This window comes from Sarcophilus harrisii, chromosome 5 (assembly GCF_902635505.1).
Source record: "Sarcophilus harrisii chromosome 5, mSarHar1.11, whole genome shotgun sequence".
Classification (NCBI taxonomy): domain Eukaryota; kingdom Metazoa; phylum Chordata; class Mammalia; order Dasyuromorphia; family Dasyuridae; genus Sarcophilus; species Sarcophilus harrisii.
In genome coordinates, this window is record NC_045430.1 from 182814865 (window position 1) to 182836188 (window position 21324).

At 37.1% G+C, this 21324-nt stretch overlaps 2 protein-coding genes across 3 annotated transcripts in view; one reads left to right on the forward strand and one right to left on the reverse strand.

The window, feature by feature from the left end:
- Positions 1-14269, forward strand: part of LRGUK (leucine rich repeats and guanylate kinase domain containing) — a 143399-nt gene extending 129130 nt beyond the window's left edge. The window contains exon 20 of the mRNA XM_031939086.1: positions 13968-14269. Coding sequence (XP_031794946.1) covers positions 13968-13972 — 5 coding nt within the window. The 3' untranslated portion in view covers positions 13973-14269. The remainder of the gene's footprint in view (positions 1-13967) is intronic.
- Positions 14270-18211: 3942 nt separating this feature from the next.
- Positions 18212-21324, reverse strand: part of SLC35B4 (solute carrier family 35 member B4) — a 31107-nt gene continuing 27994 nt past the window's right edge. For both annotated transcript variants that reach the window (XM_003771625.4, XM_031939088.1), the window contains exons 9-10: positions 20114-20189; positions 18212-19263 (exon numbers count right to left, since the gene is read on the reverse strand). In XM_003771625.4, the coding sequence (XP_003771673.1) occupies positions 19017-19263; positions 20114-20189 (323 nt within the window). In that variant the 3' untranslated portion in view covers positions 18212-19016. The remainder of the gene's footprint in view (positions 19264-20113; positions 20190-21324) is intronic.

Here is a 21324-nt window from a genome sequence, read left to right on the forward strand (position 1 = left end):
TAAAGGAGACACTTCCTATCAGAGTTGTTTCAAATTGGAATGAACTGCCTTGTAAAGTAGTGACTTCCCTTTCACAGGAGGTCTTTAAGTCAGGGCTAGATGACCACTTATTGGAAACATTATACATGGGTAGAAATCAGACCTTTAATTTCCCATAATTCTGTGTTTCTGAATAATCAAAGAGAAATGATGAAATTGTGTTCAATATAGTTGCATTATTAAATGGATTTTTCTAGTCTCCTACTTCTTTGAAAATTAAACACCTACAAGTGATAATTCATCACGTCATGAAACAAAACATTTATTAAATCATTTATGTTATATAAGGTACTATGGTGTGTGGTAGGCAAACAAAAATAGATTTAATTTAGACTTAGTGTCAGGAAACTTCCAACATTTGAATGGGAAGGATGTACACAAATAACTGTGACAAAAGTGAAGAAGACATAAGTGCAGTGGAATGATCTAAGAGCTCTGAGAAATTGAAGGATCATCTTCATTTGAGAATATCAGGTAAGATTTCATGAGTAGAGACTTGAAGAGAGACCGACTGAAATGAGGGCAAAATTTATTCCATGTTTTGAGGATGGCAAAGAGTCACAGATGATAATGGAAGAAAGATAGGAGTCTAGTTTAACTAGAGGAGGAAGACAGAGGCGAAAAGCTGAGAAAGGTAGATTGAGATCAAATAGCATAGATCCTTGGATTCCAAGATTATCAATTCATACTTTATTTAGCACTGGGAATCTACTACAGGTTTTTTTTTTTTTTTAAATTTTCAATAGTATCTTTCTAAAGAAATTTTTCTAAATACATGTAAAGAGAGTTTTCAACATTCATTTTTGTAAGACTGTGTTCTAAATTTTTCTCCCTACTTCCCCCCTCCCCAAAACAGCAAATAATCTGATATAAGATATAGATATGTGCCAATCTTTTAAACACATTTCCATATTTGCCATGTTGTACAAATCAAAGTAAAAGAAAAACAAAGGTGAAAATATTATTCTTTAATCCACATTTAGTCTTCACAGTTCCCTCTCTAGATGCAGATGGCATTTTCCCCCTCAAGTCTATTGGAACTGCCTTGGATCATTGCATTGCTGAGAAGAGCCAAATCCATCATAGTTGATCATCACATAATCTTGTTATTGCCATATACAATGATTTCCTGGTTCTGTTCATTTCCCTTGGTATCAGTTCATGTAAGTCTCTCCAGGCCTCTCTGAAATCATCCTGCTCATCATTTCTTATAGAATAATATTCCACAATATTCATATACCATAACTTATCAGCCATTCTCCAACTGATGGGCATCCACTCAGTTTCCAGTATCTAGCCACTACAAAAATGACTGTCACAAACATTTTTGCATATACGGGTCCCTTTCCCTCCTTTAAGATCTCTTTGGGATACAGACCCAGTACTACTAAAGATTTTTAAGAAGTATGATCAGAGCCAGGTACTGGGGACCAAGAATATACAGGTGTGTTGGAAGATAGGGAGATGGGGAAGCAAGAACAACAGTTATAATAGCATCCTAAGAGCTACAATGAGATGGCAAGAAATGTCCAGGATCTGAATTAGAGTATTTTCAGTGAAAAGAGGATTTGGATAGAGATAAACATTTAGTTGATAATTGGACATGTGGTTTAAGGGAGAAGTCAAAAATGACTTCTAATTTTGGACCTGGTAACTGGGAGGATGGTGACATCATAAGAAAATTAGGAATAGGGCAGGATCTTTGAGAAAGTAAATGTGAATATGTTCAATTCGTTGTGCCTAGGGGACATTCACATGGACTTATCCCATGGGAAGCTGAAAAATGAGGGACTGGGGAGCTTTTTCCTATTTGCTCATATTAAGGTGGTTGGTTTCCCTGATAGCTATTGAGTGTGTGTGTGTGTGTGTGTGTGTGTGTGTGTGTGTGTGTGTTATTGCCTACAGAACACTTTCTTGGGTTCTTCTGATTCCTTAATTAAATGCATTACCTAACACCAAAGAAATTCTACCAAGTCATCTTCTTATTTTTATATACATGTTGTTTTCAAAGGTGACCTAGATGCATTTGTAAAAGGCTCCTGCTCTTTGTTTTGCTTAATATAGAAGTTTGCAGATAATAAATAACTGTGACTATTTAGAATTTTGCACTCTACCAGGACTGGTTGCCTGGAACTATCACAAATGTGGCTTGATCTCTCACAATCACGACCATATTGAGGTCCTGCCCACCCACCAGCAGTAGGTTTAGGGAGTGCCCATGGGTACGGTTGTCATCTATAAGAACTATTAGTTCTTTCTCTATTTGTAGCCCTTGTCTATCTCCCAAGTTGCTAAGTTCCTATTTACCAACTGAATCCTGGAATTCTGGAATCGAATCTTACTGGCATCCCAGACTCAAGATGACTCTTTCCCTCAACAACATCCTTTATTACCACAGTTTTCTATAATGCTCTGATAGATCTAGAATTGAGTGAAACAAACTCAGCTCAAATCCAAGGGCTGTGGGACATAAACACCCCCACCCAGTGTATACCAAAGGAATGGTTCTCTTAAATCTGTTCTCCCATTGTAGTTTTAAGGAGTATATCACTGTCAAATCCTTTGGAGGTTTTCTCAAGAGCAAGTAGGGCAAGTCTTCTCGACACTCAACTACTCCCTCTTCCTCACCCCTCACGTTCAATAGATGGCCAAATCTTTCTGACAACATCTTACCTATATCCCCTTCTCTCTGTCATATGATCATTCTCTAATTCAGGCCCTAAGTACCTCTGGACTATTACAATTGCTTCCTGATTAATTTCCCTGGTTAAAATTAAGATATTATCCTGAAGCACAAGTATAACCTGTAAGCCACCAATCAATAAACTTCATTGACTACCTAATTGCCCCTAGGAGGGAAGGGAGGGAATAAACACTTACTAGGTGCCCTACTAAATACTTTGAAATAGTATCTCACTTAATCCTCAAAACAACCCTGGAAAGTAGATGCTCATTTTGCTGCTGAGGAAGCTGAGACAAAACAGTTAAGTGACTTGCACAGAATCACACAGTCAGTAAGTGTCAGGTCAGATTTGAACTTGGGAAGGTGAATCTTCTTGAATCCAAGCCCTGGGCAATAATTGCCAGACAAATTAATAGACACCAAATACCTGCTTGTGACTGATTGATATGGATAAACATGCTCAGAAATGTTCCTTCCAGCTGTTCCTATTCTGAAATTGAGTAGCTATTCACCTCAGAAAGGAAGTCAGACATTGGGAAAGATCTCAATTCCAGGATATTTTAGCTAGGACTTTCTTTCCCCCATTTCTTCTCCCTCTCCATCATCTATTTCTAAGCCATTGTTCTGTTCCACTTGAATGCCTGAAACCATAGTTCTCCAAGGATGCTGTTGATTTCTCTCTCTGGTCTCTCAATATTGGAATAAACATGTACCAACTCAGCAACTTTCTCCCGTCACGTCTTGTTTCTGCAGCATAGAGATGCCTGGGGCAAAAACAGATGGAACCTTTATGATCCAAAAAGTCATATATGTAAAGCTTACATTTGCATGATGGCTTTTTAATGCTGTTTTTTTCATGGAAGGGAGCAAGGGCTCGCTAGTAGTTGGGCAATATTTTTTTCTTCAATTTGGTTTAGAAAAATGATTGAGAAATCCATTATTCCAAATTCTCAAAAGTGTCATTAACAGTGAACCACTTACCTTTGTTCCACGAGGCAGTGAATGTGTACTCCCAGAAGACAACCAATTTTTTCTGAACAAACATAAAAGGCCCTACTGACTTTTTATCAAAAATGAGCTACCACTTTAACTGGGGTAGTTAGATATTGCAGTGGATAAAGAACCAGACCCAGGGTCAAGAGGACCTGAGTTCAAACCTAGAGTTAGGCATTTACTAGCTGGGCAAGTCACTACCTAATCCTGCTTGATTTAATTACCTCATCTGTAAAATAAACTGGAGAAGGAAATGGCCAATGCTTCCAGTATCTCTGCCCTCAAATGGGGTCACGAAGAACTGGAAATGACTAAACACCTGTTATCCCCAGTACAGGTCGCTGCAGATCAAAACTGGCCAGTTGTAGTTCTTTTTTACTCCCTTCCCCTTTCTTGAAAAAGGATCTGGTTCTTCCCAAAGTATCCTATCTTCTCTCCCACTGGAACAATTCAGGGAATAAAATTCCCATTGGGCCCCACTCTCTCCATCTTTCCACATGGAGTTTTTGCTTTTGCCTGGAGCTCCCTTATTTGAAAGGACTCAGCCCTGCTTGGACTTACAGATTTTTGGTTTTTTTTTTTTTTAGACTATGGGCAAATTGACTCCAATCCAATCCAAATTTCCTTTTGAATTTTAAAGATCATTAATACAGGATTACATAGGACTTGTCAGCTGCAACATTAGAGAATCAGAGGTCATGACATTCCAGAAGGTAAAGGAGCTTAGGACAACAACCAGAAATAACCCAAGTGGCAAAATTAAGCAAAATACTTCAAGGGAAAAAAAGTCATTCAATGAAGTAGAAGGACGTGAACAAAAAATGGGATCCCCAATATCAAGACCCAAGAGAAGCCTAAAAAAAAAAAGGAAACAAGGGATTCAATGGATCTGTTTACCTCCCTACATGGAAAGATATTTGTAATTTTTTAAAATTGCATCACCAATAGTACATCTAAAAGGAATATATATATATATATATATATATATATATATATATAAAGGGTATAAGGTGAATTTAAGGAAATGATATAAAAAATGAAGGATGAGAAAGAGGAATGCATTGAGTACTGAAGGAAGGAAGAGGTAGAATGGAGTAAATTATTTCACATGAAGAGATATGGAAAAATCTATAATAGTGGAGGGAAAAATAGGTGATAGGTATTGCTTGAACCTTACGCTCATCAGTATTGGCTCAAAAAAGGATTAATATCCACAATCAGTATATAGAAATTGGTCTTACCTGAGAGGAAAGTGGATGGGGAGGAGAGTAAGTAAAGGGACTGATAAAGGGAAGGCAGTAGTTTCTGAAGTAAAACATTAGTAAGGAGGGGAAGGGTGAAAGAGAAGGGTCAAACAAGGAAAAATAGGATGGAAGGGAATACATGGTTAGTAATCACAGCTGTGAATGTGATGATGAACTCTTTCATAAAATGGAAGCAGAGAGCAGAGTGGATCAAAAACCTGCATCCTACAGTATATTGTTTACAAGAAACACATTTGAAGCAGAGAGACACATACAATAAAGGTAAGGAGCTGGAACAAAATCTATTATGCTTCAGATTAAATTTTTTGAAAAGCAGAGGTGGCGGTCCTGATCTCAGACAAAGGAAAAGCAAAAATAAACCTAATTAAAAGAGATAAGGAAGAAAACTATATCTTGCTAAAAGGTACTGTAAACAATGAAATATCAATACTGAACATATATAACCAAGTCAGATAGCATCCAAATTCTTAAAGAAGTTGAACAGGTTCATGACTAAAGAGACAGAACATTATAAAATGTAAAAAGATAATTTTGATTATATTAAAATATGCTAATATATTTATATAACTTTATATATTTATATATTATAAATAATTTGAGGCATAATTAAGTTTTATTTAAAAATTTTGCAAAAAATAAAACCAATACAACCAAGATTAGAAAAAAACAGACTAATATGACAAAAGAAGGGAAATGATAAATGTTAGAAAGGATATGGGAAAATTGGAACATTATTTATTGTTGGTGGTGTGAACTGATCCAGCCATTCTGGAAAGCAATTAAGAACAATGCTGAAAGGGCAACCAAATTTTGTATATACTCTTTGATTTAGCAACCCCATTACTATGTCTATATCCCAAAGAGATCATAAAAAAGGGGAAAGGACCTACATGTGCAAAAATATTTATCATAGCCCTTTTCATAGTGACAAAATATTGAAAACAGAGAATGCCCATCAATTAGGAAATGGCTGAATAAGCTGTAGACATGAATGTAATGGAATACTATTGTGTAATAAGAAATGATGACAAAAAACCTAGAAAGACTTGTATGAACTGATGCAAAGTGAAATAAATAGAATCAGGAAAACATTGTATACAGTAGCAGCAATACTGTGTGATGATCAACTATTAAAAATCCAGCTCTTCTCAGCAACACTTGGTGTTTCAAGGTAGTTCCAATAGATTCGTGAGAGAAAGAGCCATCTGCATTCAGAGAGAACTATGGGGACTGAATGTTGATCAAAACATACTATTTTTACCTTTTTTTATTTGCTTTTTTCCCTCATGATTTTTCCCTTTTGTCTGATTTTTCTTTTACATCATAAGCAATATGTTTTAAAAAGATTACGTACATGCATAATCTATATCAAATTGCTTGCTGTCTTGGGGATGGGGAGGGAGTGGAAGGAAGGAGGAAAAATATTTTGGAAATCAAAATCTAAAATAAATGTTGAAAACTATCTTTACATGTAATTGGAAAAATAAAACACCACTAATTTTTTTTTTTAATATCCTCTAGAATGGTTGAATTCACAACTCTAATAGCACATTAGTGTCCCAATTTTCCCACTTATCATTTATCATTTTCTATTTTTGTCATATTAGTCAATCTCATAGATGTGAGGTGGTGGTACCTCAGTTGTTTACATTTGAATTTCTCTAATTAGTAGTAATTTAGAGCCCTTTTTCATATAACTATTGACAGCTTTGATTTCTTCATCTGAAAACTTCCTGTTCATATTTTTTGATCATTTATTGATTGGATAATGAGTCAAATTCTCACAAATTTTACTCAGTTCTCAATATATTTGAGAAGTGAGAATTTTATCAAAAACACTTGCTGTAAAATTTTTTGGCAACTTTTCTTTTTTCATTTTTTCATCCAAGTTCATGAAGTCCCCTTATCCATCTCCAGGTCAAGAATTCCCAGAACAGTGGATAGTGAAGAAGACCTGATTATGGGCCCTGCCTTGACACTTTCCAGCAGTGTGAGCACAGGCAGATCTCTTCTGATGCATTCTGTATGTGACTATGGGCAAGTCACTTAACCTGTCAGTGTTATAGGCAACTATGACAATAAATTACAGGTGGCTAGGTGGTACAATGGCCCAGGAGTGAGAAGAATTAGAGTTCAAATCTGGCCTTAGAAACATACAACAGTTTGATGCAGGAAAAGTCACTTAACTCAGTTTTCTGCAGTTTCCTCAAGGAAGGAAATGCCAGACTTCTCCAGTATCTTTAACAAAACTCCAAAAGGGGAGACAGAGGTGTATATGACTAAAGAGCAAATAAACAAATGTACTGATCTGCAGCGATATAGTTCATCACAGTAACGAAATCCAAAGTCTAGATGCCTTTCTCCCCCCCCCCCCCAAACACTCCAATTTTAATAACATTTACATAGGATTTTGTATAAGAAAAGGCGTTTGCAACAGTGCTGTGAATCAGCAATGAGATGGGTTCTTCAGGCTACATCGGTGGTCTTTACATTATTGTACCACGGGTAACAACCAACCACTGTACTGCCAACAAGAGCTCTTTTCACGGGAGTCATTGCTTATCTAGTCACATCTCCTGGGAAGATACCTTTTTGAATCCCACGGCAGGACTTTACATTTTTCACTAATCAATTTCATCTTAGTAGAGTTGGACATCATTCTTGTTCTGTCATCTAAGGCAAGGATAAAAATGTTGAACAGGGCAGAGTCAAGGACAGAGTTCTTCCTAACATGCTTAAATCATCCTCTGTGGCAACTCCCCTTGCTACCTTCTGTAAGAATAATAGTTAGCATTTATCTAAGGTTTGAAGATTTGCAAAGCACTTTGTACATGATATTTCATTTGAGCTTCATAACAGTCCTCTTAGGCAGGTGCTATAATAAACTGAAGCAGAGAGAGATAGATTAAGGAACTTGCCCAAGGTAGCTAAGTATCTAAGGCACAATTTGAACTCGACTCTTCCTGACTGTCTAGTATTTTCTCCACCATACCATAGATGCCTTTATAAATGTGGTCCAGTGGGTAGCGCATAGGACTTGAAGTTAGAAAGACCTAAGTAAGTTCAAATCCAGTCTCAGACACATCTTAGCTGTATGACCTCAGATAAGTCTGTCTGTCTGTCTCAGTTTTCTCATCTGTATAATGAGGATAATAACACCTAACTCTGAAAGTCATTGTAAAGATCAAATGTAATTGAAATAATAATAAAGTGCTTCCCTTAAGTCACAATGACTGACACATAGCAAGTGCCATTTAAAAGTTATTGTTCTTAAAATCTGAGTTCTGTTTGATGACTTCCCTGTATAGCCATATTGGTCTTTCTAAAGAGCTTGACTTTTATAATCCCTGTAAGAATGTTTCATAGTGGTAGTATGAGCTGATCAGGATTTAATTCTTGAGAGAATCTCATGCTATGTGAGTAGTCATTTCTAATTTTCTCTTTTCTAAAATAAATGGGATGGACTAAATGATTGCTAAACTAGAGATATAATTAGGGTTGGATAATGGGGACTTTCAAGTTTTAGGACATTGAATTTTCAAGGGTACATTTGAAATCGTGATTTAAAAAAAAGTTTAGTCATTTTAAAAGCTTTTTATATTTACCTATTAATAATACATGCATTCCTTCATTCAGTTTAGAAAAACTGAGTTTAGGAGCTAATTGGCAAGAATGGCACAGGGAAAGGAAGCAGCAAAACTCAGTTTTCTCACCAGTACCTGGTAAGGATAAACCAAGGAACACTAGACATAGACATGATCTCAAAATCAAACAGAAACTAGAGAAAGTGCATTTTGACAGACCAGATCCAGACAAAAAGGCAATCATAATAAACCTATGGGCACTAGGAAAGTAGCAGGAGTACAAAGGCAAAATGGGGAAACAATCTCTGACCTTGAGAAGCTTTCATTCTTCTTCTACAAGGAAACCTAAGTACCTTCTTACATATAATGTAATCATATTGAACTAACGTGAAAATCAAGTGTGATAATGTACATAAAATTCTTGGATTGTCATAAATCATTATATAGATGCCTAAAATAAACAATCTATCAAAGGCATCAGGGAAAAAGCTAAAATCATATCAAAGTATTTAAATCCCTCTACAAGGAAACATTTTTACAGAGAAACAAAGAAGAATCTTTTCCAGTTCCATTAAAAAAAATGATGCTCTTAACACTAGATAACCCAATGGCAATTGTCAGCTGCTTTTACATTTAATCACTAGAAAATGGCATTTGCTGCTTTCTTTAATCTAAGAATATTATCTCTTTAAATAATTAACAGGACTTTGCATCTGGGTTAATGGAGTAGGAGAAAGCCCTCAAGGGAGTTTCTTAATATATCATTATATCCATGAGGGAGAGAAGAACTATATGGCCCAAGTTTGGCAGGAAGAAGGAAAGTTAGACATCTCCTTTTAAAAAGTTATCTCAAGGCAATTGTGAACAGTTGGAAAAAAAGTGATTGCAAATTTGAGAGAGGGAGTGAATCACTAATCTTGGCAGTCCCAGAGTACCCTTCCTTCATAAACATTTGTGTTATTACACTTTGGTTGCTGACATGTTGTAATTGGACATTGACACTGATTGAAGGGGGGAAAAAAGATGATTTTTAAAGAGAATTAATTAGCTTAATGAAGGTAACAAAATTCAAATCTTAGGCTATGTTGCAGAACAGAAGTGAATTGTCAGTGTTTAAATCTCTTTCCCTCAAACATTTTTCCCCCATTTGATAACTTTTTCTCCTCTTAGGTTTAAATCAATTAAAATGTGTCACTCCCCTCTCTCCCTTTAAAAGGGATTTTTTTTTCTTCTTTGAAATCTCGGCTTCCTAATTTTGCATTAGAAAACTGATTATTGTTGCTTCTGTTAATTATAAATGTAGGCTTTGCACCAATTTATACTTAAGCTAAGTGTTTAAAGGAGAATTGAGACAGATAATGAAGTGAATAAGAGCACTGGGCTTGAAATCAGGAAGATTCATATTCATAGTTCCAATCCAGCTTCAGACACTTAGCTGTGTGATGACTGGCAAGTCACTTATCCAGTGTGCCTCAGTTCTTCACCTGTAAAATGAGCTGAAGAAGGAAGGAAATGGTAAATCAGTCCACCATGTTAACCAAGAAAACCCCATTTCAGGCTCATGATTGAACAACCACCAAAGGAGAATGACATGTCAATGTGCCCAATGTCAAATATTCACAAAGAAAGACGTCTTTAAAAAGTTGACCAATCCAATAAACAGATATTAAGACCCTATTATGCATCAGTCACTTTAAATAAAAATATAGTGTTCCTCACGGAGCTTACAACTTACTGGGGGATATAACACATAAAATCAGGCAGGAAAGTGGGAAGGGGAGAAGGGGGCACCCAGCAGGAGAGCATCTTGTTCCATGGAGTTGAAATCAGGGAGAACAGCAAATGTAGATTGGAGTAAATTAAGCAAATCCATTTTCTACCCTCTATAAAAGAAAGCATTGGGAGGAGATGTGCCAGTGAGGGCTTGAGTTAGCAGCAGATGACAAGGTTACAGGTAATGAGTTTAACCTAGAAGACATCTTGTTCCCTAAAACTGAAACCAAGCAAAGTGGCATATACTGAATAGAGTGGTCACTTGAGGTTGTTTTTTTTTTTTTGGGGGGGGGACAACTGGGGAGGCACTACAACAGCCCTAAAAGCTAAGGTGGGGTTGTAATATGCATTATTGGAAGATGTACCCATGGGGATAAAATTAACAGATCATTGAAATATAAATATGCAAATACCACAGGTTCATGATTGGGATAGCACTGACTGACATAAAAGTCTCACCCCAAATAAGTCTTATTGCCAAGTCATTCTATCCCTAGGTTCCTATTTTTTCTGATCTTCTGAACCTCACTTTTGACTAAATGAGTCTCTCCAAATTTAGCATGATCTTTAAATATATATATATATATATATATATATATACTGAAAATCCCTTAAGTTGTAAAAAAAAAAAATAAAGTTCACAGACTGCTCATAGAAAAAAGAAATGTCTTAACGTTAATAACATTGACCATTGGTTTTGACTACAGTTTCTGCTTGGTCTGGTGGTCATGCTTGCTGTATTCTGCAGTGTGTTATTGACAACACATGAAGGGTAGTGGAGTTTGATGAAATAATCTGCTAAAAGCTCTCAGAACTGAACTACAATTTCTTCTCAAGGGTCATTTTTACTTTTAGCTCTGCAATTCCAAACACGGGATGTATTACTACTCGGTGGTTGACAAACCCCATGACTACCAAGATATTATGCTTCCACAGACTGATGGATCTTCTAAAGAGCCAAAAACTGCACCTGTTAGTAATTACACACTCAGGACTGTTTGAGCATGTCATGCCCTTTCCTTTGACAAAGTTACTCTGTGATTTTAAAGAGATGAATTTTAATTATGCTACATTAAGTGCCAAATCACTCATCTGCTTTTTCTTTTAATTTGCTGTATCTGTGGCTAGTGCACCTGATAGAGCATGCTGACTGTAGTTAACCCGAGAGAGAAGTGCCTTATCATCAGATTTACCTGAATGCAACAGGTTGCAGATTTAGATAGTCAAGATGGGCTGATTTTGCAGAGCTGATACCAGGGTCTCTTAAGTTTTAGTGATGATTGCAGTGAGCCAATGAAAACTTCAAAAGGTTCCACTGATCTTTTAAACATTGATATATAAATAGCCTGAGAAGTGTTTTGAGATTGATCCAGTTCGTAAGCATGACAAAGTTGCTTACAAATGTTTGTATTAAGAAACAAAAGCCCACTCTGCTCACCCCTAAGTATGAAAAAAAGAAAATTTAAAAGTTGCATATATTCTTGAAAAGCAATAGTTAATACGTATAAGTTAATCATTTAAGCAAATATTGAAAAAAAGTAACATCATTCCCTTAGTCCAATAATGGGAATGGCTCAAGGGACAATGTAGGAATCAAAAATGAAAGGAGTAATGTGGTGTGGGAAGAGGAATAACATCTAATAGTTCTGCTCTGTGTATATGTTTAAAACTAAATATCCCATTGTTTTTCACATATAGTTGAGTTCTTAGATGTTTTTATTATCATTTCATTGAACATTTAATTAAATGGAACCCCTCCTTTCCCTCCCCAGCAAATAATGGCTATCTAATTCAGAATAAAAATGTTATGGGTGTGCCGAGTTGAGAAAGTAAGAATTTGAGCTACATAATGACCAAATAACTCAGTTTGGCAAAATGTTTTTATTCACAAAATATTGTTTCATCTTTATTTCACTATTCAAAACATTGATGACCAAGTCAATGTTTCATGATACAGTTCACATAACATTCTGGTTGTCAACTGATTTTTGAACAGACCTCAAACGACCCCAGTTCCTCCACTTCCCACCATTATTCAGTTGTTTACATTGTGTCCAACTCTTCATGAACCCATTAGGAGATTTTGTGGCAACTTGTTTTAGAGATGAGAAAACTGAGGCCAACAGGAGTGGGTGACTTGCTTAGGGTCTCACAGCTAGGACGTGACTTGAGTTCATTAAGTCTGTCAGCTTGATTCTTCAGTGGTTTAGAGATCCAAGGCAATCCCAATAAAGTCTGGATAGAAAACATTGTCTGCATCCAGAGAAAACTACAGAGACTGAATATAAAGCAACATATCCTATGTTTGCTTTTTCCCCCTTCTTTTTTTTTCCTCTCATGATTTTTCCTTTTTGTTCTGCTTTTTCTCTCCCAACATGATTCATAAGAATATGTAAAAAAAAAAAAAAAAAATTAAAATGAATGTACATGTATAAACCCACCTGAGAAAAGGGGGATTTTTTTTTTTTTACATGTAATTAGGGAAAATAAAAATTTAAAAAAAAAAAAAGTCAGTCTGATTTCAGGCCCAGCATTCTATCTACTGTGTCCACCACATACTATTTGTAAATCTCTTTTCAGGTCTGTTATTTTTGGTTCAGGATCTATTTATGCTCTTAGGAATGAAGGGGATCACACAAAAAAGAACAGTCCTAGTTACTTACTAAACTCTTTACTAAAATTCCTTTGCATTTTGTAACAATCATTATTCCTTTTCTTTGAGTTGCAGTAGTCATTCATTGTTCCCAAAATCCAATATCAGTAAGATAAAATCAGTCCAAATTTGTCTTAGATGCCAAGGGCCTCATACTTTGTGGGACGCTGGCAAATATCATTGTATGGCAGAGTGCCTCACTTTACCAAACAAGTAATTTGAATAATGAAAGTTTAAAAACTCAAAACACCTTTCTGGTAGCCCTTCAGTTTGCTTTGTAAAACCCATATGACCGCAGAGTGCTCAAGTTGTTCTTTTATTCCTCTTCCCAATGACCCTTGGAAGTAGCAGGGTGACTATATTTGTTTACAGATGAAACCATGACTAGACCTTTAATCTCTATTGGAGTCTAGAAAGCTGCCCTTATAGGACACTGAAATGACTTGGTGGAGGACAGGTGAGATTATGAGGTGAAGTAATGCTGAACAAATGAAATGTTCATTAAAAGAGAGATCTATTTGGAGTAAATTTAAATGAAAAGCTTTTCAGCTTGATATATAATGCAGGTAAGATTTATCTCTTTCATTTTTTGAAATTTCAAAGGAAATTTTGCAGACTATTGAGAGGAAAAAGCATAAAGTGAATAGCAGTGTAACAACTGTGGATGATTTGTCTCTTAAGATTCGACAGGTACACTCAGTCAACAATAAGATCTATCAACCTCTCCATAGAAACCAACAGGAATAGATCATGAATATATGACAATAGGAAGGCAATTTCCTTAAATAACAATAAAGAAACTTCAGTGCTGCTATTTGCCCTTCTATCCAGGCATTAATAAATGCAGGATATGTGTATTGTTCTACTTTACTACCAGGTTATCAGAATAGTTAAAAAAAAAAAAAAACTGACAGATTTACTTTCAGCTATCTTCAATTACATATTATTATTTTGCCACCCCCCCCCTTCTCTTGCAGGATAAGAGTGGGGTCTCCTATTTGCTTTCCATCTGTTTGCAAGTCAGAATACCAGCAAAGAAAAAAAGTCAAGAACATGGATGTGACATATCCTATATCCAGTACATAACTGAGAGCCATCAGAACAGTTCTAGTTCTGGAAAACCAGGATGCCAATCTTGACAGAGAACATAAGCAATTTGTCCACGATACTGGTCTATGATGTCACGTGAGTGAACTGCCAAATAAATGTTGAGTAACTAGTCACAAAGCTAATTGTGCTGGGAAAGAAATGAATGTGAAGAATCTCAGCTCCAGCTTGTTATTCTGCCCATCTAAGTCACTGAATTTGGGAATACACTGAATGGTACAGATTTGTAGATCTACAGCTCTTTCTATCCACATTCAGTGACTCACAAATTTTGTAGATCACACACATACATGCACATCTATATATCCATGTCATAGCTAACATCTGCCAACAGCAGGAAATTCAATTTATATTTGTGCTAAAAACTTCTGTTCTCAATTTAATGATGAGTTACATCAAGAAGCAATTATCTATGGGGCAGCTAGGTGCAGCATTGGATAGAGCACCACCCCTGAAGTCAGGAGGACCTGAGGTCAAATCCATCCTCAGACACTTAACACTTCTTAGCTGTGAGACCCTGGGCAAGTCACTTAACCATCAATTGCCTTGCCCCCACCCCCAACCCCCAAAAGGAAAACAGTAGCAATTAGATTCAAGTAGTTTTTTTTTTTTTTTAAATCCTGAAGATATTTCAAATAAATGAAAAAAAAATTAATTCTTCACAGCTTTCTCTTATGATGCAAAAAGGGGGGAAAATCACATCTGGTCAAGTTTTAAGTAGAGTTCTTTAAATATATCAAACTCTTCATCTTTGAATATACAATATTAATAGATAAATTTCTAGCATTGGAACTAATGAATTCTGTTTCTGATCCCTATGCCCAGCTGACATTGTTGGACAAAGAGAGGTAGGTAATTAAATATGAAGTGTTTGGGTAGGAATAGGGGAGTCAGTCATTTGTTGTCAAACGGCAACAGTACAGAACTTATGAGTAGTTTGGGAAGGGAAGAGGAGTTACAATTGCACTTAGCCCCAATGACAAACTATATCCACATATGTATTTATTGACATTCACTCTTCCCACAGTTTCACACAAGCATGTATCCATATATCCCTCATATCTACTTTTGCAAAAGTTATATCTACTCATACGTAATACACAGTTACACAATGAATATCCAATGAAAACATACACTAATTCAATGAGTAACTGGGTACACTGTTGATAGATTATGTGGGTTATTAGGTGAAAAGAACACATGAATGAATCAACCGGAGAAGAGTGGAGGTTGGTAGTGGGGCAAGGAGACTAGCTAGCCTTAGAAAAGAAATAGTCTAGATTGGCAAGAGAGTAGAGATATTTTTAAAAACTGACCAAAGTCCTTTAAAAAAAAAAAAAAATCTCGGAAAAATCAGTTACTATTAATTTTCAATATTGACCAAACGAAGCACTGCAGCATCTTGTTACAAATTATTGGCTGCAATGTAGTGATCCAAAACAATCCAACAGACTTGGGATGGAAAATGCCACCCGCATTGAGAGAGAGAGAGAGAGAGAGAGAGAGAGAGAAAGAACACACTATGGAGATCAAATGCAGATCAAAGTATACTATTTTCACCTTTTTGTTTTCCTTCTCTGGTTTTGCCCCTTTGTTCTTACATTTCTTGTACAAAATGACAAGTATGGAAATATGTTTACAAGGATTGTATATGTTTAACCTCCATCAAATTATTTGATGTTCTGGGGAGGGGAGAAGGGGAAGATTTGGAACACAAAAGTCTTACAAAAATGAATGTGGAAAACTTTCTTTACATATAATTGGGAAAATAAAATACTATTGAGAAAAAAACCAAATCATTGACTACAATGAAAGCACACACGTTTCACATCAATTCCACTTATCTTTGCTTTAGCTTCAGAGTTTTAAACACCTTTTGTCACTAAAGTCCATCTTGTAAACAGCAATCCCCCATATCTGAAGTCCAACTGAGGTCAAGACACAATATTACATGAAGAAAAGGAATGTCTTTTGCTCCAATAGGTGGGATAGTCACTCACTAAATATTTGCTGAATTGAATTCATTAAATTAAATTGAACTGATGTTTGCCATCCTAGTTCCTGGGCTTTTTTCTAATAAAGGTTAAAAACAGTAAAGAGTGGGTTACCAAACCCAAGGGGATAAGTGAGTAATGAAACAGCGTGGGAGAACGATCTCAGAACTGCTTGCCTGATAGATTTCTTGATCTAAATCGCCAGAGAGAAGAAATCTAATGTACCATCTCCCTTCTGTTTAGTAGACTTGTTTCATTGTCTTCACAAGTTCTAGTGTTCTACACATATGTAACATCCTTATTACCATAAATAGATGCCAGATGCTGATCAAAGGAAACAATCAGAGTACCAAAAATGAAGTCTCATATCCATCACAAGGATTTAATTGTTTAAAAACAAATGTGCCTTATATATGTTTAAATGAAGCTTAACACAAGCCTGTATTTTTACTTTCGTAAGCATAAAAGCAGCCCCAGGATGGTGATGGAATCAGTGGAGTTCCTAGGGAAGAGGCTTAACAAATGATTTCTTGATTTTCTTTAAGTGAATGTTTAGTAATATGTAGCAGATTCATTATAGTCTTTTCAAACTCTTTGAATTTGATCCATATCTAATTCTGTGTCCTGGATAAAACACTTTTGCCATTAATAATACTGGCATATTAATGTTAAAAATCAGTTCAATATATTTTAATGTGTTTAACATATATTGGATTACTTGCCATTAGGAGAGGGAAAGGGGGAAGGAAAGGAAAATTTGGAACACAAGGCTATGCAAGGTCAATGTTGAAAAATTATCCATGGATATGTTTTGGGGGAAAAAAAAATCAATTCAGTTTCAACACTTGAGAATTTCTAGGTGTGCAAACAACTATCTTCATTTTACACAAGGAAAACACATTTTGCAAAGTTAAGTACCTTTCTGAAGGTAACCCCCACATTTCTGAACACAAAAGCTTGCAATATTGCTACTAGGCTCCATTCTGTAAACACAGAGAACAGTACAGGCAACTATAGTCTGGATATAGTTCAGGAAACTCACTTCTTATAGTTATTGAGTTTATTCAGGTATATCTGACCCTTCCCGACCCCCTTTTGGGTTTTCTTGACAAAAATACTGGAGTGGCTTGCCATTTCTTTCTCATTTAAGAGAGGCAAGCAGGCTTGGGTGGCTTGCCCAACATCACATAGCTAGGAAGTGTCTGAGGTCACATTTGACACGGGGCTTGAGTCCAGAGCTCAAACTCTATCCATTGTACCATCCAGCTGCCCAGAAACTTACGCTGGCTTTTCTATGAAAAAGGGGCACATATAATACTGCATCTGACAAAAAAACTGGAGTTTATTTTTCTATATCCTCAAAGAAGAAAAGTCAAGAGAGGCCATGTCCTTGCATGGAATGTATTCCTTCCTTCCTTCTCCGTCTCCCAAGGCCTGAGCTCTCTTCCAGGCCCTGCTCAGAGCTCCGCCCCCATCCTTGTCTGATCTTACCATGCTCTGCCTGCTTTTCTTGAGCTCTATATCCCAATCCTTTGTGTGCATCGTTAGAGAACCAGAGGCTGCTCTCTTTTGTAACCCCTGAGCCTAGAACACTTTTGTGCACAAAGAAGGCCCTACCAACATGTTTGAATTAAATCACATTTGTTTGAGGGACACTTTTAGCAGGGAACTGAGACCTGAGAAAAATGTAAGGAATACTGCTTTCTACAAATCTCCTATTTCTTATTTGGGAAACAAAATAATAAACCAAATAATTTATCCGACCAAAAATGATATTCTATTAATTTTCAGAGGGAAATTCAATTTATGAAATGATCAAAAAAGAAGCAAATACATTTTTAATTGTCTAACAAAAGACAAAAGATACAGATATCATAAAATTGAAAGAAAAGTACCACATTCAGCTGATACTTCGTGATAAGATTTTGGTTTTAATACAATCATGATTTGACCTGATGTAATTTTATGTAAAGTTAAAATCTAACTGGTGGCCTGACAGATTTTGGTTTTCATGTACTTCACCCAAGCTCCTGAGCAGCGTTGATGCTCCCTGGCCTTTGGACACCTTAGAAGAGACTGACCACTAATGCTCCTGGGTCCCAGGGAATGGACCTCATCCTGGAAGTTCTGATCAGGTCCCGCCAGCACGAAGCAAACTTGTTCACTACAGTCCCAAAGATGCCATCTCGGCCTTCACATAAAAGAGCTCCCTCTTTACCAAATGTATTCAGTTCATGACTTTTGCACAAAGACTGACTGTGGACCATAGTGAGTCCTAATACAGCTGTGCTTATAACTGGACTGTTTCATGGCTGCTATAAGCAGGATATTCCACAAGTATGTTACCATTATTTTACGTCTGGATGGATGGGGGAGCCAGTAAGAACAAAAGAGACTATTAGTGGGGAAGAAGAGGCACAGCCGCCTGACCTGCTCCAGTTTCACTGCAGCTCCCAGCCACGTTACTACTTCCTCAGCTAATCACCCACTTGATGGTTCAGGTGATTATGTTAGGTGGGTCTGCACGGTCTGCTATTGCTGGTGATAGAGTGGGACTGGGACTATTATTGGCTCCTGGGAAAAGGGAAATCCTGTCTGAGACCACTGGTATAAAACTAGCTCCTTCACATCCTTGGAATTTAATAAATACATATCTCGAACACTTTAATAAAAATACAAATGGATACTCTGCACAAGAGATCCTTTTCTATTTCTGAGTTGGGGGATAGAGGATTCAGCCAGCAGCTGCAAATAATAGTCAGCATAGACATCAGGAATACTAAAATCCCCCTACATATGAGGATTCCCTGCTATGTATTTGGATCTATGCTGGGGTATGTAAGCTATAAAGAAAGTGGGATGGTAGCCAGAACTTCATGACAACACCATCCTCCTAAGTCTGGAAGAGTCTATTCCAGAGGAACCTCAGTCCTTCTTGTCCACCTTCTGGGACTGTCTCCTGGATACTCCCAGGCTATTCCATACCTCGGTGTACATCAAAGTCCCCACAAAGACAAACATGGTACCCAACCAATGCCAGAGGGTGAAAGGGTTCTGGAAGTAGAGGATGGAGAAGATGAGGCTGACAAATTTGCGCAGGGTCACCACAAGTGTCACAGTGAGGGAGGTGCACTCGGTGGTGAGGATGAACACTCCCCGGATGCAAACATACCTGAAGAACAGAAGTTAAGGGAGTTTTTCATAGTCAGGAGAATTAGGCTGCAGTACACGGCTTTGTTGTAAGGTGCTTTTAAGTCTAAGAATCAGTAGCCCGAGAGACTTTTCAGCAGGTTATCCCACAGAATTCCTGCCATTCCAACTGCCATTCCCAATTCATTTGTGCCTAAAAACTTTCTATTAACTCTGAACCTTTCCAGATGATTTTAGCCATTTAACCAAATCTCAAGAGAAAATTCTTCAGTTTCATCCTGAGATGCCTCAGGAGTTTATGACATTATTCTTTAATTTTATGACTCAACTCAATGCTCCATTACTATGAGCCTGATTTCCACAAAGCAAACAAAGTCAGCCTCACTGGTTTGCCTCAATATGAACTTTTAAAATTGTTTAAAATTTATTCAAATAATTTTGAAATTCCTTTTTCAGGAATTCAGGACATCCCTTAAGGTGGTAGAATGTTTAACATACAATTATAAATTACCAGATCATCATAGCATATAAATCCTTAAATCTCTCACTCACTGCATCTTTTAGATATACAACTATTTGCCTTTAATACATTTCTTATCAGTTGTCACACCATTTATTTGCTCACTGTATCTCTATAATTAGCATCTCTGTTCTGTCATCTTATTTTGACAAAGAGTGAAATATCATCTTTCAGCAAGGAGATTTCTGGAAGGGCCATTTTTCTCCTTGTTTCTTGAAGAAAAGGTATCAAGATAAGAAATGAATGCTCTGTCCTGGTGTTCTGAGAATAAAAGGATGTGGGTACTTCCTCCCTGTCAGACTAAGGAAGGGGTAGAAGGGGTAACAGCAGCACCACAAAGACTAAAGGATACTGAGTGAAGATGTTCATGAGAAGGTAGAACCACATGATGGGCATTGCCACCCCGACAACAGGAACCTGATACAGTTCTGTAAGGATTACAAGAGAACAAGACATTCATGAGCTTTCATCAGTTTTGACCAAAAGAAGACAGAATGACTGGAGGGTGAATATAGGCTTTTTCCCTATGGCGTCTCATTATAGGTTATGATGGAAGGAGGATCAGGAGTAAGAATTTTGCTCTCCTATTTCACAAACTGTTTCAATGCATGTCACCCCAACAAATTGTTAAATCTATTCCTCCAATCAAATAAGAAATAATACTATTCCAATAAATTCTTATTTTTATCTGAAAAGAGCTCCCTACTTAACAAGTGAAAACAAGGACACGTTGAGTTGATATAATTGATGCAAATTAATATTAATGCAAAGACACCTCAAAGTTTTTGTCTGTGCTAAGCTACCTCCTGCTATTTATCTTATAAACCAGAACTTGTGTCAGGAGATTTGGTTGCAGGGCTAATAATGAAAGAGGGATGCAGGTGTTACAACTTGTATGGCTGGAAATGAGAGTGACTAATTGCAGTTCTACATAGGAGAGAGTAAGAGGGCTGGTTTCTGTGACACTGGAGTGCATGGAAATCTGCCTGTACATGACGAGGGTGAGAACAGGAAAGAAGAGATAGTGGTTGCAGAGAGGGAGTATTTCAGAGGGGGAACTGAAGACAAAGTGCAAGAGGGTTCAGTAGGAAGTTGGCAGAATGGAAGGCTGAGGTTCCTGGGACAACTGCTGACCCCATTCCTGTTTGAGGCACATGTGGCTCTCCTCCTTATCCTATCCCTGTCCCCCTCACCAACACATCTGGTAGATGCCAGTAGCAGGGAAGAATGAAGGGGATTAGTTCCTGTCCAGTAGAATCCCTAAGACTCATACCAAGTTCAGAAGGCATGTACCCAGGGAGACTGAGGGCACCTAACAGCTTCCCTATGCCACGCTGTTCTGGATTGTTTGGTGGGGAGGATGAGGAACCTGAGCAGTCACTTAACTCCCTGCTCAACAAAATTGCCTCCATTAAGTGATGCTCACTCTTCCACTAATTCTGGCTGTTCTGGAGAAGCTAGTGGTTCACTCATTTTTTCCAAGGGAATCAGAAAGAGACTTTTAGTCTTTTGGAAACAGCTCCATTTGTTTTCACTGGATCGAATATGGGAAAGCTGTAATGA